General features: G+C 40.2%; 1 protein-coding gene across 1 annotated transcript; it reads right to left on the bottom strand.

Annotated features, from left to right (window-relative positions):
* Positions 1-764: 764 nt before the first annotated feature.
* Positions 765-12,117, bottom strand: TAF1A (TATA-box binding protein associated factor, RNA polymerase I subunit A). Its single transcript, XM_040552910.1, has 10 exons — positions 11,690-12,117; positions 10,518-10,687; positions 10,079-10,192; positions 8,637-8,835; positions 7,718-7,848; positions 6,386-6,544; positions 5,196-5,262; positions 3,836-3,956; positions 2,216-2,376; positions 765-1,083 (listed from the first exon to the last, which is right to left on the bottom strand). Exons 1-10 carry the CDS (start codon positions 11,772-11,774, stop codon positions 962-964), a joined length of 1,329 nt encoding a protein of 442 aa, XP_040408844.1. The 5' UTR covers positions 11,775-12,117; the 3' UTR covers positions 765-961.
* Positions 12,118-13,558: the final 1,441 nt, after the last annotated feature.

Below are 13,558 nucleotides of genomic sequence, written 5' to 3'. Positions count from 1 at the left end.
GGAAACGTTGTTGTTTTTAAATGAACCAGAATGCTACCTTATGACAACACATTAACGTTTTCTTTCTAAACACAGCAACAGTGTGCATTTCAACTCCTAGGCAAGACTGTGAAAAGGTTCTAGCAAGTCTCTTCCAAGGTAGTGAAGTTTTCAGCAGTTCGGTGCCTTTTCTCTCTCAGGCACTGGCACACGAGCTTTCCTCTGTAACCATGCAGCTGAGGCAACCTTTCCCTCACTGCTACCAGCAACGTGAAGACGTCCTCTGAACTGGACCCAACCCACAGATGTCACATGCAGACTGATATTGGATACGTTGAAGTGCCTCATCTACTTGAGCGGTCTGCAATATGCCTTCACAACCTATAATTCTTCTCAATATAGGATGCAAAAAACACGCTATAGACCTCTCCCCATTTTCCATATATTTCAGGAAATCAGTTAGTTATAGGCACAAGTTATGTAATATTCACAGGTTGAGAAACTTGTTTTCACACTGTATCACATACTGTTTCTAGGTTAAGACACACCAGCCATTACGAATGCTACAGCTGGCTGTGAAGGGATTTTGAACTACTTTCCAGCAGCCTTTTAAATCACCATCTATACATCTGAACATAAGAAGGAGCAACCCTACAATATCATTGGTACCAAAATTCTACACCACAATTACCAAATACTTTTCAAGGTGTATTTGAAATCAGTGTTGTCTGCATTTCACACAAAAGCATGGGACTAATATTAAAGAAATTCTTCAGCCCCATATGTTGATTGATATTCACTTTATTATGAAGTAAATAAAAACCAAAGCATCTTTCTTTTTAAGACAAATATATAAAAAACCTACTGAGTTGATAGGGTCTGCCTTTTTAGAGCAGTACCAATACAGAAGTCAGTTTCACAGAGAAAAAACAAATACAGCAAGAACCTCAAAGACACCTAATCACAGCTGTACAGAGGAACCTCAAAGACCAGATATTCTCAGGTAGACGGGACCGTGCCTATTCACAAATTTCTTCAGTGTCCGAAATCTTTTCACCTGAGCTTTGCAGCCTTGGTGTGATACGTATTTAAAGTACTTACAATCTAAGCAAAAAGAAGAAAAAATGATGTCAGTTATACCACAATACAAGTAAACAAAATCCTTCCACTTTTTAAATAACACGCAAACATCTAAGTTTTCAGTAACAAAAAGTAATAAAATAACCCAAGGCACATTAGCAACATAACTGCAGTACTAAATAAACTATCCTCATCTTACCCAGGGAACATTCTACATTTATAAAACTGTATGCTGTATCTTGCAGAAAACTGTATTACTCTTCAGATACATTAAGAAGTAAAATGTCAGGAGTAAAGAAATATTTTCTTATCACATTGGATAAGTAAAATAGAAGCTTGCATCAACACCAATACACATAGAAGCTTCATTAGAGAAAAATCAGGACTGGAAAAAATGTATTAGACATCTGGAAATAAAAGCTGGGAGACATTTAATAACATATTACTGAAAGCAAAAAAGGCCTGCAACACAAGAAACTGTTTTTATTAATTATGGAAGGTAAATTGTAGAAAAGCTAACAAAAGGTCTAATCATCCAAAAGTCCAAACTCATCTGTATGTTGTGCTCTCCAGACCATATTCTCATTCTCAACTTAGCTACTGCTTCTCAGCCTGATTTACCACTTAGTTTCAGCAGCATTTCAGAGAATGCTACCAAAGAGGTCACGATCTTCATCTTCCTACCAAACTGTGACTGTTTCCACTCCTTCCTCCTCGTTCCAGCACTACAACACTCACATGGTCCTTAGGGACCGTCTCCTCCTCAGTGTTTGCTGATACACTGCACGAACTGTAATCCAGCAAGCAAACTTTTCACTGTCCTCACAATACCCATTCAGGAGCCTGCTGGATATTTTTGAAATCGTGGTTTCAAGGTTATAAACAAGAGAATAAGTATTATTGTGACTGCTCAACAAGGCCAAATAAAATGGAACCCTAAACCAGGATAAGACAAGTTACGCAAAGTATGTCTTACTGAGGAATACCCAACCATTTTAAACATTTTTCCCATGTTCAGCTTCAAAAACCATAGTCAATCCTAGATGAATGGATCTGCATCTCTTACAGGGAGTAGACCAGCTGGCTCTCATTCAGGCTAGAGCTAGACATTATTTCTATCCTATCTAGTGAAAAAGTAAAGAACATTTAGTATTACCTTTTCCTAGTAAGACTCCAGCCACCAGAGCTTTTTCATACGTAAGGCTTTCATTTTCCTGCCAATTCCTTTTCGCTAAGTAGCGGCTAAAATGGAAGGCAGGCCACCAGTCCTTTCTGGAGTTCCACTCTTCCTTGATCCAGTCAAGATGCTTCTCAGAACTAAAAAAGGTAAAACAAATATAGAAAAACTTAAATTGGGATGAAATGGTGAATAGGAGGCACTGAATTTTATAATCAGCTTGCTACAAGTCTCAGCAATTGCTAACAGACTGACCTTACACTGCAGACTGAAATATTAATTTTAAACAGAAACGCCTTTATTTTTTTAATTAAAGTCCTTGGCAACACTAGTGAGGCAGGAGGTAAACTCTAATAGCCTTACTGAAAGTTGGCAATAACACAGATTATGGTGTGAAATGAAGCAAGAGTTTGACTCAAATGACGATTTGTCAATAGTAATAAGACATTTGATTCATGTCAACAAATTAGTAGTATGAACAGGTTTGTTTTTAAAAAAGGTTTGTGTTACCCTAGGCATACTCAAAGACTAACTTATCCCAAATACTTATCTTACCTCAGTCCCAAATACTTATCTTACCCCATTAACTCACATAACAACGACCTTAGACCAAACATTTCAGAAATGGAAACAACCTATAACAAGAAAGTGATATTCCCCTAATATGACCAAGATGTCCTGTATATTTCAAGATACTCTGAAGTTGTGTCTTCAAATACAAAAACGCAGGAAAAGTTCAAGTATTATGCCATTTTTGTTTACTGTATGCAACAATGCTCCCAGCTTTAATCCATTAACTTCTGGACCTTAACAGCAGATGCTGTAGAAGTAGAAGCAGCAATGAATCAGAAAAATGGGTCAAATGCAGTACTGAACTAATTTACTATAAATATAAGACTTAAAATCTTCTTTGTTGGGAAAAAAAGTCTAGACATTAGAGGCCTTCTGGGCATGGACTGCCTGGAGATGGTTCCTTCTTAAATCAGAGTCCCTGTCTGATGGCATAGGCAATGACACATCAATCCCCAGGCTCAGCTTTTAAGAATACACTGGCTGCATTCTGTAACAGTTACCATCACCACACAGCAAAGGAAAACACAACACACCAGTCTGTACACAATATACCATGCCCCTATTGCAGCTCTGCAATTCTCAAGCCAACTTCTAAAAATGTATGCATAACAGAGCAGAAGACCAAACAAGTGTTTTGTTTTGTTGTTGTTGTTTTTTTTTTTTTTTTTTTTTTAACTCCTGGAAGAGTGAGAATAGCAATGGGCAGCAAAAAACATCGAAATGTTTGAACAGCTCCTTGTGCATAAGCACATAATGAAGTAAAAACCTTTGTCAGGTGATGACAATACTGGAAATTTGAGAATTTTCTTCAATAATTTCTTCTTTTCTCCCAGCAAAAGCATACTGAAGCCAAGTACTGCCACAGAATTCAGGTGAACTGACTGTGCAGGTGAACTGACTCTTCCATTCACCAGCATGGAAGATGAAGGCTACAAAGGGGGACTTCATCAATTTTCCAGAGGTGAAGACCTCTAACTGACACACAAATTTGGTTTTAGTATATTGTATCCGAGATACCACACTTACATTACAATTTGTTTCACCTGTCTTGCCAAACAACTCCATGCTTTAACGTTTTCCTTCGAGCCAGCATAATCCAAGGCTGCAAAAATTACTTCTAGCCCCAGTCGACGTTTTTTTCGTTTCTCTGGGAAGAGATTAGGCCAATTAATTAATTAGATTAGAACTCATTAGTAAGCAACAAGTGAGATACTGTTCACCATCCAGCCTTCCCACATGTTGCCGCTTTCCCAATTACTGAGGGTTCCCCCATTATCTTCTGCCTTTTCCAAGAGAGAAAGTTAAGGAAGACTTCCTGGGTCTAGAGCATAATTCATTAGAAAGATCCCCTCTCCCTACTCCCATCCTGCTCAAAAACTGCTGACTCAAGAGGCACACATAGGACTGCTCGCTTATCCCACGCTGCCTTGCTTACAACAGTTGCTGCTGTTGTAATCAAAGCTTCCAGCCGGTGCTGCTGTTCAACATGTTCTTTCTATGGGAAGGGAACACAGTGCCCTGGAACACTTCAAGCCCTGAGATACCAAAACAAAGAAATTGGATTGATATGAATAAAACAGGCATTTCACATCGGCAGCTAATGTACCAGAGGAGTTCTAAAAATGACCTATCACAGGAGGTAAATGTGGGGAAAGTTATCATTATAAATTCCTTCTTCAGATATCAAGCTGTCCACAAGAGCTACAAGAACTTAGCAAACATGTCATGCATGAACAAAAAAAGGGAGGTTTCAGCCAAGAGGGATTTTTTTTCTTTCCAGAAAGAAAGAAGAGAAAAGAACCATCTTGATTCCATGACATTTCACTAATCTGCCAACTAGCTGAAACATACCAGCTTACAAGAAAATATGCAGCTTGGAATGCAATCGATGCATGGAAATTAGAAGGAAATTTTTAAAAAAAATCTAAGTTAGTCTCCAAATTAGAAGATGTTTCTACCAGCTTGAAAATAAAACCTCCGCTGAAGAGAATCAAGATTTTGTTCTCTGATTGGTAACGATAAACTAAGGCATATAGCCATCGCAATTCCTCCAGAAGAGAAATAAGAAACCTCATCGAGGAAATAGCGAGTCTGGCATTCAGACTAGCGTACCTCAAAAAATATATATTTTTGAGATCCTGGCTGTGAGTTACAACACACTGCTTTGATCAGCCTTTAAACTTAGAAAGGTATTTGTTTACACAAGTTTGTAAGTGCCTGCTGACTCACACGCATTAAAGTTTCCTATGATCAGAAAGTCAAGTTTGGGGTTTTTCTTTTAATAAACAGAACTACTTCAATAAATACAGAGGAGGCTGCAGAACAATTTTATAATATCATTCTAGATTAACATAAAGGAAAAGAGCAAATATATTTAAAGACTTACTTGATTTTTGGAGCATGATATTAAAGTCTATCATTAGTTCATGAGAGGGAACAATATCATGCAAGATCTGAAACCAAAAAAAAACCAGATACATTATTTCAATGTGAAAGCTTCTCAAGACTACTGCCTGATCAAGAGAAGCACTGACTTCAGAGTTTTGGGTGTCTTAGGAAAATTAAGCAATCTGGTACCCGAGTATCTTGATACCGAGAATGACTATCAAGGGCCATTTCGCACGTCTGTGACACTACACTGTAACACAATGGATGAAATACCTTGGTGATTGCTGAAAAACAATGCATGTGAGAACAAACATGATATCTAAGAGCAACCCAAACACATATCCAGTGTCTCCTTCCTAGAAGGCAACGTTATTTCCATCCTAGGCCAGTTCCAGCTCCCATCTACTGCCCTGTGCATTGGATCGTGTTTGCAGTATCTATCGGACCAGTTCTTGGATCTGTCACCATGTTGTAAGAGATTAGTGTTTCAAACTAATGCTAAAAACTGCTGTGGAGATGGAATTTTAAACATACAGGCTGCAGTTTAAAAGCCTAAACTTAATGAAGCTTTTCTTTGAAGTATTTGCCCTAATACTTGATGGCATTTTAGTGCCATCAAGTGGCAGAAGAGATTGAAAACCATTGTTGGAAAGAAGTTAACAAGATCAATAAGCAAAGACAATGAAAGTGGGAATTTAAAAGCAACCCTGCAAAAGCTTAATGCAACAAGGCCTTATCCGCCAGCCAGCAGAAGTGAACTTCTACTGCAGGTTAAATGAACAGCTAATTGAAAACAATGAACTTAACTGCTAGACAGGATCAATATGTGAAAAAAGCAAACATCTAATAACTTCTTGAATATTGTAAAGATCAAACCACAACAAAAATCAATGCATGTTGTCTACACGTACTTCCAGAGCCATGTAAACATGCACTCTGAGCTTGTTTCTGCCCTAAGGTACAGGATGCATCAATCATACAGGTAGAACAAAGACTTGAATGCAAAGATGGTATGGGATACTGTTTGCTCCACCCATCAGCACCCCTCCCACTAAGTTTCCTCTAACCCTCTACTTCCCAAAAAGAATCAAGTAAGGTAAATACTGTAACAGGAGACAACTGAACTGAACTGTCAGACCACCACATAACACAAATGACCACAGGCTGTACTCATTATATAATATATACCTTGAGTGCAGATACAAGTGATTTCTTTGATGCACCGTGTCTCTTTAGGAACTGATAGAAGTAAACGTGAGCGTTGGGATTAGCCGGAAACTTTGAGTTGTAGGCATATTCACTTAATACTTCGCGAGCTTCCTGGTGGTCTCCATAGAACTCCAACAACTAAGAGAAGTTAAGTCTGCCATTAGTTTGCCATGTTACCAATCAAACTCTTACAACTAATTTTGGGCTGACATAGAATTATGCGATAGCACAGTCTGTGTCTAACAGTACAGCATGTTAGATGTAACACGAGCATATTTTAATTTTACTGGTTACTCTCTTATCACAGGTAACCAAAAATTCACACATAGAAGAAAAGGAGAAAAATTTTATATAGGAGAAAATTATATTAACACTTCTTTGATTGTTAAAGAATTACCATCACTGTTCACTGGAAAAAGACATAGAAGCAGCCTGCCATGTCTTTGAAGAGAACTCAGTGACAGAGCTTGGCAGCTGTCAGCACCCAGTAAAATTCCAGAAGAAATGCTCAAAGAAGTCAGAGCTTATCTGCATTTAGAAAAAGTAAATCTTCTCAAAGTGATTTTAAGATTAACTTTATTTCTTAGTTACAACTTCTAAGAAGATATTTAAAAAACAGGACTGCGTGTTTGGCATCCAAGATCTAGCATAGCAAGAAAAACATTGCCCTGCCAAAAAGAGAACTTGCTTTCAGGAATTTAAACAAAGCAGCTGTGCTCCTATTTCTCTGTTAGCACCATGAAAACAGAACATGCAAGTTGGTTGTCTTTCCTTTTCGTGGCAATGCAGAAATAAAGCCCTTTGTGTATTCTATGGAGGCACTGCAGCCCTACCAGGAGCAAACGCTCCAAATCAAAGCTAGTGAGGTACCACGTACTACATGTTTTTTAAAAAAACTTCACTGTCACTTGAAGGGAAAGACACAGACTCCTGATGGCTCTTGAACAGGAGACGTTTACTGCCCTTTTTCACTACTACATATACTTTCCCCATAGCCCCACGCGCCCGAATCTGTCATACAACTGGTCAGAGACCCTCAGACACGCACCTCGAGCCAGCCAGCAATTGGCCACCGCCCAAAGCTCATCTTTAACACTGTAGTCAATTTACTTTACCTTAACCTTGCTCAAGTTTTCCTTTCTACCGCTTGTTTCCGCATCATCTCTAATTCAGGGACGTGTGAAACAGCGTGAAGCCACCTGTGAATTCCTTTCACACACTCACTCACACGAAACTGAACTGCAGACAGACATCTTAAGGAAAATTAGACAGGGACACAAAAGGAAGATGATCTGCAAAACATGCTCTTACATCCACATAGGATTTCACAAAGAGATCCCAGACTCCAGGTATTTTAATGATCTCCTTTAAGCTCATTGCTGCCTTCCGAAAGCAACTGTGCATTTCCCGTTCAACAGACGAGTCTTCAAGTCCGTCCTGCTCTAGGAAAACAGGAAAGAATGCCAGAGTTAATTTTGCTAATCAAGAGAGTTCTTGAAGCGTTGTACCTACAAGACAAACACATTTTGCTAAGCAAGGACTCCAATCAAAGTTTTTAAGAAAAAAGGACTCAGTTCCACCAGTATTGAAATAAGAATTTTTCATTGCTCTTCATCTCAATTTACAATCAATTCGTGGGGCATAATGGGTAGCGTTCCAAGACAAGAATGCTACTAGCACGAAGACTTTAAACCAACAATACTTCGTTTCAGAGAAACAAGCAGAGATACAGCCATACAGCCAAGCAGGTATATGCAGTATTAGGTGCCACATACAAGTAGCAACCTACATATCTTTACCTTTAGAAAAAGGGAAAACTCAAATACAGGTTTCGGGAGCTTTTGTCAGCACCCAAAATTCTAGCAGCAGTTAAGTACTTATGCATGGATGAAGTCACTGCTATAGGTGAATACATTCCTTTGATGATTCTTTTAGGTGATGTTGCTGGATATAAGAACTGTGATTCACGGTGAAAGCATTGTTTTGTTTCAGAATAGCATTTCAGGACACTAGAAAAGTGCACGTTAGTGTTCTGTTTTGGCACCACTGGTGTTACTGACACAGAATTACAATCCAAACCCTCAACTTTTGAAGTCTAGCATTTCACTTTGGTGCCTTCATATGTAGACACAGGCAGAAGAGCAGCCCACATGGAAATGCTGTTGCTGCAAACACCAGAACAAGGAAGCTGAAGTTCACAGCTCAATACAAAAGCAGTACTAGGACTTACCATACTCTAAGAGGATATTCTTCTGCTTAGACCAGCTGTAGTAGTCCAGCAGTCCCCTGTAAGCCTGAACCAGTTTCATCTCTTTATCCTGAGCAGCTGTTTGTTCTCCAAACCTCCAGCTTTCTGCCAGGGACAGGTTTTGGTAGGCTTCATCTATTAGTCCATTACAAAGGAGATGGAAGGCATGCTCTAAACAAACCTGCAATTCAAACATTCCATACCACAGTGTTTCACAACAAAAATGGAGAACCTCAGCAATACAGCAAAGGTCTACACAGATGTGCAGGGCAAGAACAGAGACTCATTACTGACATCCATGTAAAATATTGCAAACATGGTAAAACATTTTATTTAGAAGCACGTTTTACACATATTATTTTTCAAACAGTATCTTTACAAGAAACTTTGGAGAAAAATGCAAGAATGGGAGAATATGGGTGTCACTGGGGGACAGGGAGATGCAACAAGCACCTAAGTAATTTTTCCTGTCAGAAGACGCTGGAGAAAGATTATTAATCAAAAGCATATCTGACATACAAAGACGTATCCCCGGGAAGGAAAAGGGCTTAAGCTCTTGAAATCTGTGTGGCAGAAAGTCATCAGTCAGGTGGTAAACATTCAGCAGTACTTACCAAGGCAGCAAAAAGAAGCTGTCTCAAAAACCTGCTTGCCATCAACAAGTGCTCTGCCTATTTTAGAAGGCCTAGAAATGACCTGAGGAAAACCAGTTGGGTTATACTTGGTAGCTTATTCAGTTTGTTACCCAACTGCAGAATAGCTAAAAGAGGGATGTTCTAGCACCCTATCACACTGATTAGGCACTAAATAAAAGTCTGAGCCTTCAGTTAGCTCCAGTAAACTCTTGTACAGAACTTTTGTTGGAGGCCTTGAACAAATGCAACAGAATGAGAGAGAGAAGCATTGACACAAATGAGAAACAGTCAAGGAAACCAAAACAACAGGAGTTTGAATACACCATCATAGGAAAAGAACTACAGCTGGGTGACAGAGAGGTCCACAGAATAATGCTTACTGTTTTATATACAGATTAGCTGCTTGGAAAGTGAGCAGATATTGATGGCAAAAATTAACTACAACTGTGGTCAGGACCACAGTGGCCACAAGATTTCACAGGTGTTAATGTGTAATTAGATGTTAACAGGGCATGCATGAAAATGAATTCAACAGTTTTAAATTAAGAATAACTGAAGAATCTAGGCACTGCTGAAGACTGACATATGTACCTATGATCAAATGAGAAGTGATCAGGTATAGAATAGCCCTTGAAATACCATACAACTGGTAACTCAAATGTACTATCTTTCTTGACACTATTGTCAACAACATTTCAAGAGAGAGAGAGCTTTCAGAGATAGCAATACTCAAGTAAACATTCAGGTAAATGTGTGGAAAATCATCAAGATTGCATTAAGTACACTTACCTTCAAATACCTTTTTACTCCTAAAGTTTTCATCTGTTCTATGAAAGAGTTGAATTCTCCAATGCTGCTATGTGAATGGTTGCACAAAATTTCTGTTCCTATTCTCCAAATAATCTGGGGAAAAAAGATTCAAAACTAACCTTAGTATAAAAATGGGATCAGTCATCATATATATATCCATCCAACAGTTTCTACATCAGCACCTACACAGCAGCTTAGATGTTTTTGGAAGCTTCGATGCCTCTATTTTTTATTTATTTATTTTTACAGGAACTAATTTAACTTATGAACATGACCTAACTTTTCAGGTCTTGCCACGTTTTTATTTAAACTTATGATTAGCTTGCTAAGACAAATGATGGTCCTGAAGATGACAGATGCTTTTTGCAAGTATTTTTTTTCAACTGCAAAAGAACTCTGATAAGGGACACAGGCTTACCTCTGATGGCCCCATGTATTCTATAGAATAGTCTTTCTCTAGTGACTCAACGTAGAAGGTCAGAAACTCTGCAGCTCTTTTCCACTGCTTCTGTAGTATGGCATCCTGAATGTAACTTAAACACACTTCCTTGCTCTTCTTGAAGCTTAATTTGTGTTCATGGGAAGATGCTAAATAAATCAAAACACAAAGTGAATCAAACCCACTATTAGTCTTTACTCAGATAACAACGTACCTGCTATTTTAGCTATCTCTCTTGGATGATCTCTCTCAGACACCACAGAGAATCATCTTAAGCTACATGCTCTTGATGTTAAACACACCTATTTTCTGCAGTAGTGAAAGAGAATATGGCAACAGCTGGAAATATGAAACTATTTATTCCACATGCAGCAGCATACAGCTGAAGGCACTTGAAACAGCAAAGCACCAACATCACATATTACTGCCCCACCAGAATTAGAAGACCATAGTGCGTTGATAACTTCACAGTATGTTTTGCTATATTTTGGGGACCTCTCTCTTCAGAGACTTATTGTCAGCTGAGCTTATGGCTCCAGCGTGCTGATGATTCATATGCACACATACAAACAGGCCATTCCAGGACCAACGGTTAAATAATCCCCGCTATAAACACAAATACACGTAGAGAATTATTCTCTCAAGTACAACCATAGAAGGAGGCCACTTGCTCTGTTTATACGGACACTGCTTCAAATTCTGTTATGGCACAAAACTGAATTCTTGTTCCCACATTTGTTTAAAGCTCACAGCTGTGTAATAGCTGTACACTGCAGTCTAACACATCCCACAACAAAACCCATGCCACAAGAGCCTTCTTCATCAAACCAACTCCCTACCTGAATGCTGTAAGAGAAGGAATAACTCAAATACTGGCTCAAAGCACTTTTAATACAGTGCGTTCTACAAAAGTACCTCTAATTAACCTACAGTATTGTACGTTATCGCCTTCATGACTATTTCTAACTTCACGGGTTCTAAAACCTTTGAAAATAAAAACCATGAAGAACACCCGTGGCTCAGAGGCTGCCGGCAACCCGCAGCGCCCCAGCGAAGGAGGTTAGGGGGGCTGGGGCGGCACACGACGGGCCGCAGCGGGAGGACAGAGGGCGGCGCAGGCCGGGGCGGGAGAGCAGCGGCCCGGCCCTTACCGGCTCGGTAGAAGTGCTGCGGCAGGCAGGGAAGGTGCAGGGCCGGCAGCGGGGCGCTGCCCGCCTCGGCCACGAAGCCGTCCATGGCGCCACGGCCCCTACAGCGAGCGGCGCCTCAGGGCGGCCGCCATCTTTGACCCTGGCAGGGGAGGGGCGGCACTGGCCCCGGCTAGTAGCTCCGGCTCATCCTAGGCGGCCCAGCCGAGCCCAACTGCTGTATAAGATGTAGAGCTCTCAGAGCCTGGTGTCACAGCCACCACCCCGCCCCCGCCATCGCTAGCAGCTCTCGGCTGACAGAGGGGCTCCCAGAGCGCCTAGGCCAGCGGCATAACCCTCCGAGGCGGCGCGTGCGCCCTGAAGGCAGCGGCGTCACCGCCATGATGCGGGCGACCGGCAGCACCGTCGCCATGCCAAGGACGCCCCGGGCGCCTGCGCAGTGAAATGGCTGCCAGCAACCGGCCGTGTGCTGGGACGTCTCACAGATGGGGTCGTCCCGAACCTGGGACATCCCAAAACATGGGGTGTTTAAAGTCCGCGTTTGGTTCTCCAAGCGAGTCCCGTCCAACCCCCATCCCCACCCCTGCCTGCCTGCCCGCCCGCCCTCCCTGAAAACTCAGCCACGTGAGGATGAGTAAATAATAAAGTAAATAATAAGCTGGCTCAGTTTAAAGGTTCACCTCACCCAGTATCCTGGTTTGGCTGTAATCAGTAACAGATGGCAAGAGGAAAAATACAAGGCAGAGCAGCCGCCTGTGGTGTCTAAAGATTTAACCTCAGTGTCATACCTTAATATCATGTTTAATAGATGAGGGAGGCTACAGAAGTGTCCCTTTACTGCTTTTTTTAAAGCTGTGTTCTTCCTGTTTTGACAACAATTTCAGTTCATAAGTATTCTGCTTTATTTGTTGATAGCTAACTTGACCATAAACCGTCTTTGTTCTGTAGCACCACTTTTTAACCAGTCATCTTCTTTGTCTATCCTTTATAATTTGCCCTTCCTATCCATGTCTCACTGATCACTGGTTTTAACAGTGTGGCATCACATCCTATTACACTACATTAATTTGCCTTACGTTAGTACCCTAATTTCACTATCCAGCTTGCCCCCAATTTATTTCTCAGATTTTCGTAGAAGCATGTTTACATTTGGCTTGTTATTTTTGATCTTCTTTTGTCACTCATGACTCTTTGCTGACTGTTATGTGAACATTGCCAATTGATCTTGTTAATAAGTATTAGTTACTAGTTTGATAGATACCTTTGTGCAGGAAAATTGCTCTGCAAATGTAGACACACACAAAACTTTACATTCCCCATACTTAACAGAACACTCGTACTGGAATACATGCATTTCCAAGTTTGGGGTTGAAGGCTGAAGCAAATTTTACCTGAAATACCTAAAATTAAGTGAAATATTTCTCTTTTATGTCATGCATTGGGGAAAGCTGTGGGTACCTTGTTACCATGAAATACTTGAAGTTGTAGGAAATGCTACAGCGATTAGACTCATGTACACATACCGACTGCAAGTTACTAATTATTGCACAATAAAGGCAATGACTTATGCAAGACGTATGTGATCTTGTTTCTTTTCACATCTCCCTTTCTTGCCCTTGTCTTTATGACTACAGACACCGTTACCTTTATCTTGGTCTTTTAAGAAAGATAAGCTTGATAACCTTTACTGACACCTAATTTTCGAACAGCTCTGTCTTCACAAGCAAGTGGACCAAAAGACCAGGCTGAGCATTATGTCAAGAAAAAAAGAAAAGAAAAAAGGAAAACAACCTTAATGTCAAGGGAAAAATCACTTGTCTTTCATTCTTCTGGTTGTTGTAAAACATAACTTATATATACTTATTCCATATT

This window comes from Cygnus olor, chromosome 3, assembly GCF_009769625.2.
Source record: "Cygnus olor isolate bCygOlo1 chromosome 3, bCygOlo1.pri.v2, whole genome shotgun sequence".
NCBI lineage: Eukaryota > Metazoa > Chordata > Aves > Anseriformes > Anatidae > Cygnus > Cygnus olor.
The sequence above is the reverse complement of the archived record's forward strand: the minus strand, read 5'-3'. Positions and strand labels throughout refer to the sequence as shown.

Bases quoted from the DNA above. Each gene is read 5' to 3' on its own strand.
- TAF1A (XM_040552910.1), bottom strand. From the start codon at position 11,774: ATGGACGGCTTCGTGGCCGAGGCGGGCAGCGCCCCGCTGCCGGCCCTG. The intron at 5,263-6,385 runs GTATATATTATA...TTTTGGTTTCAG, and splicing joins CACTTGTATCTGCACTCAAG to ATCTTGCATGATATTGTTCC. The intron at 1,084-2,215 runs GTAATACTAAAT...CTTTTTGCTTAG, and splicing joins TGGAGTCTTACTAGGAAAAG to ATTGTAAGTACTTTAAATAC.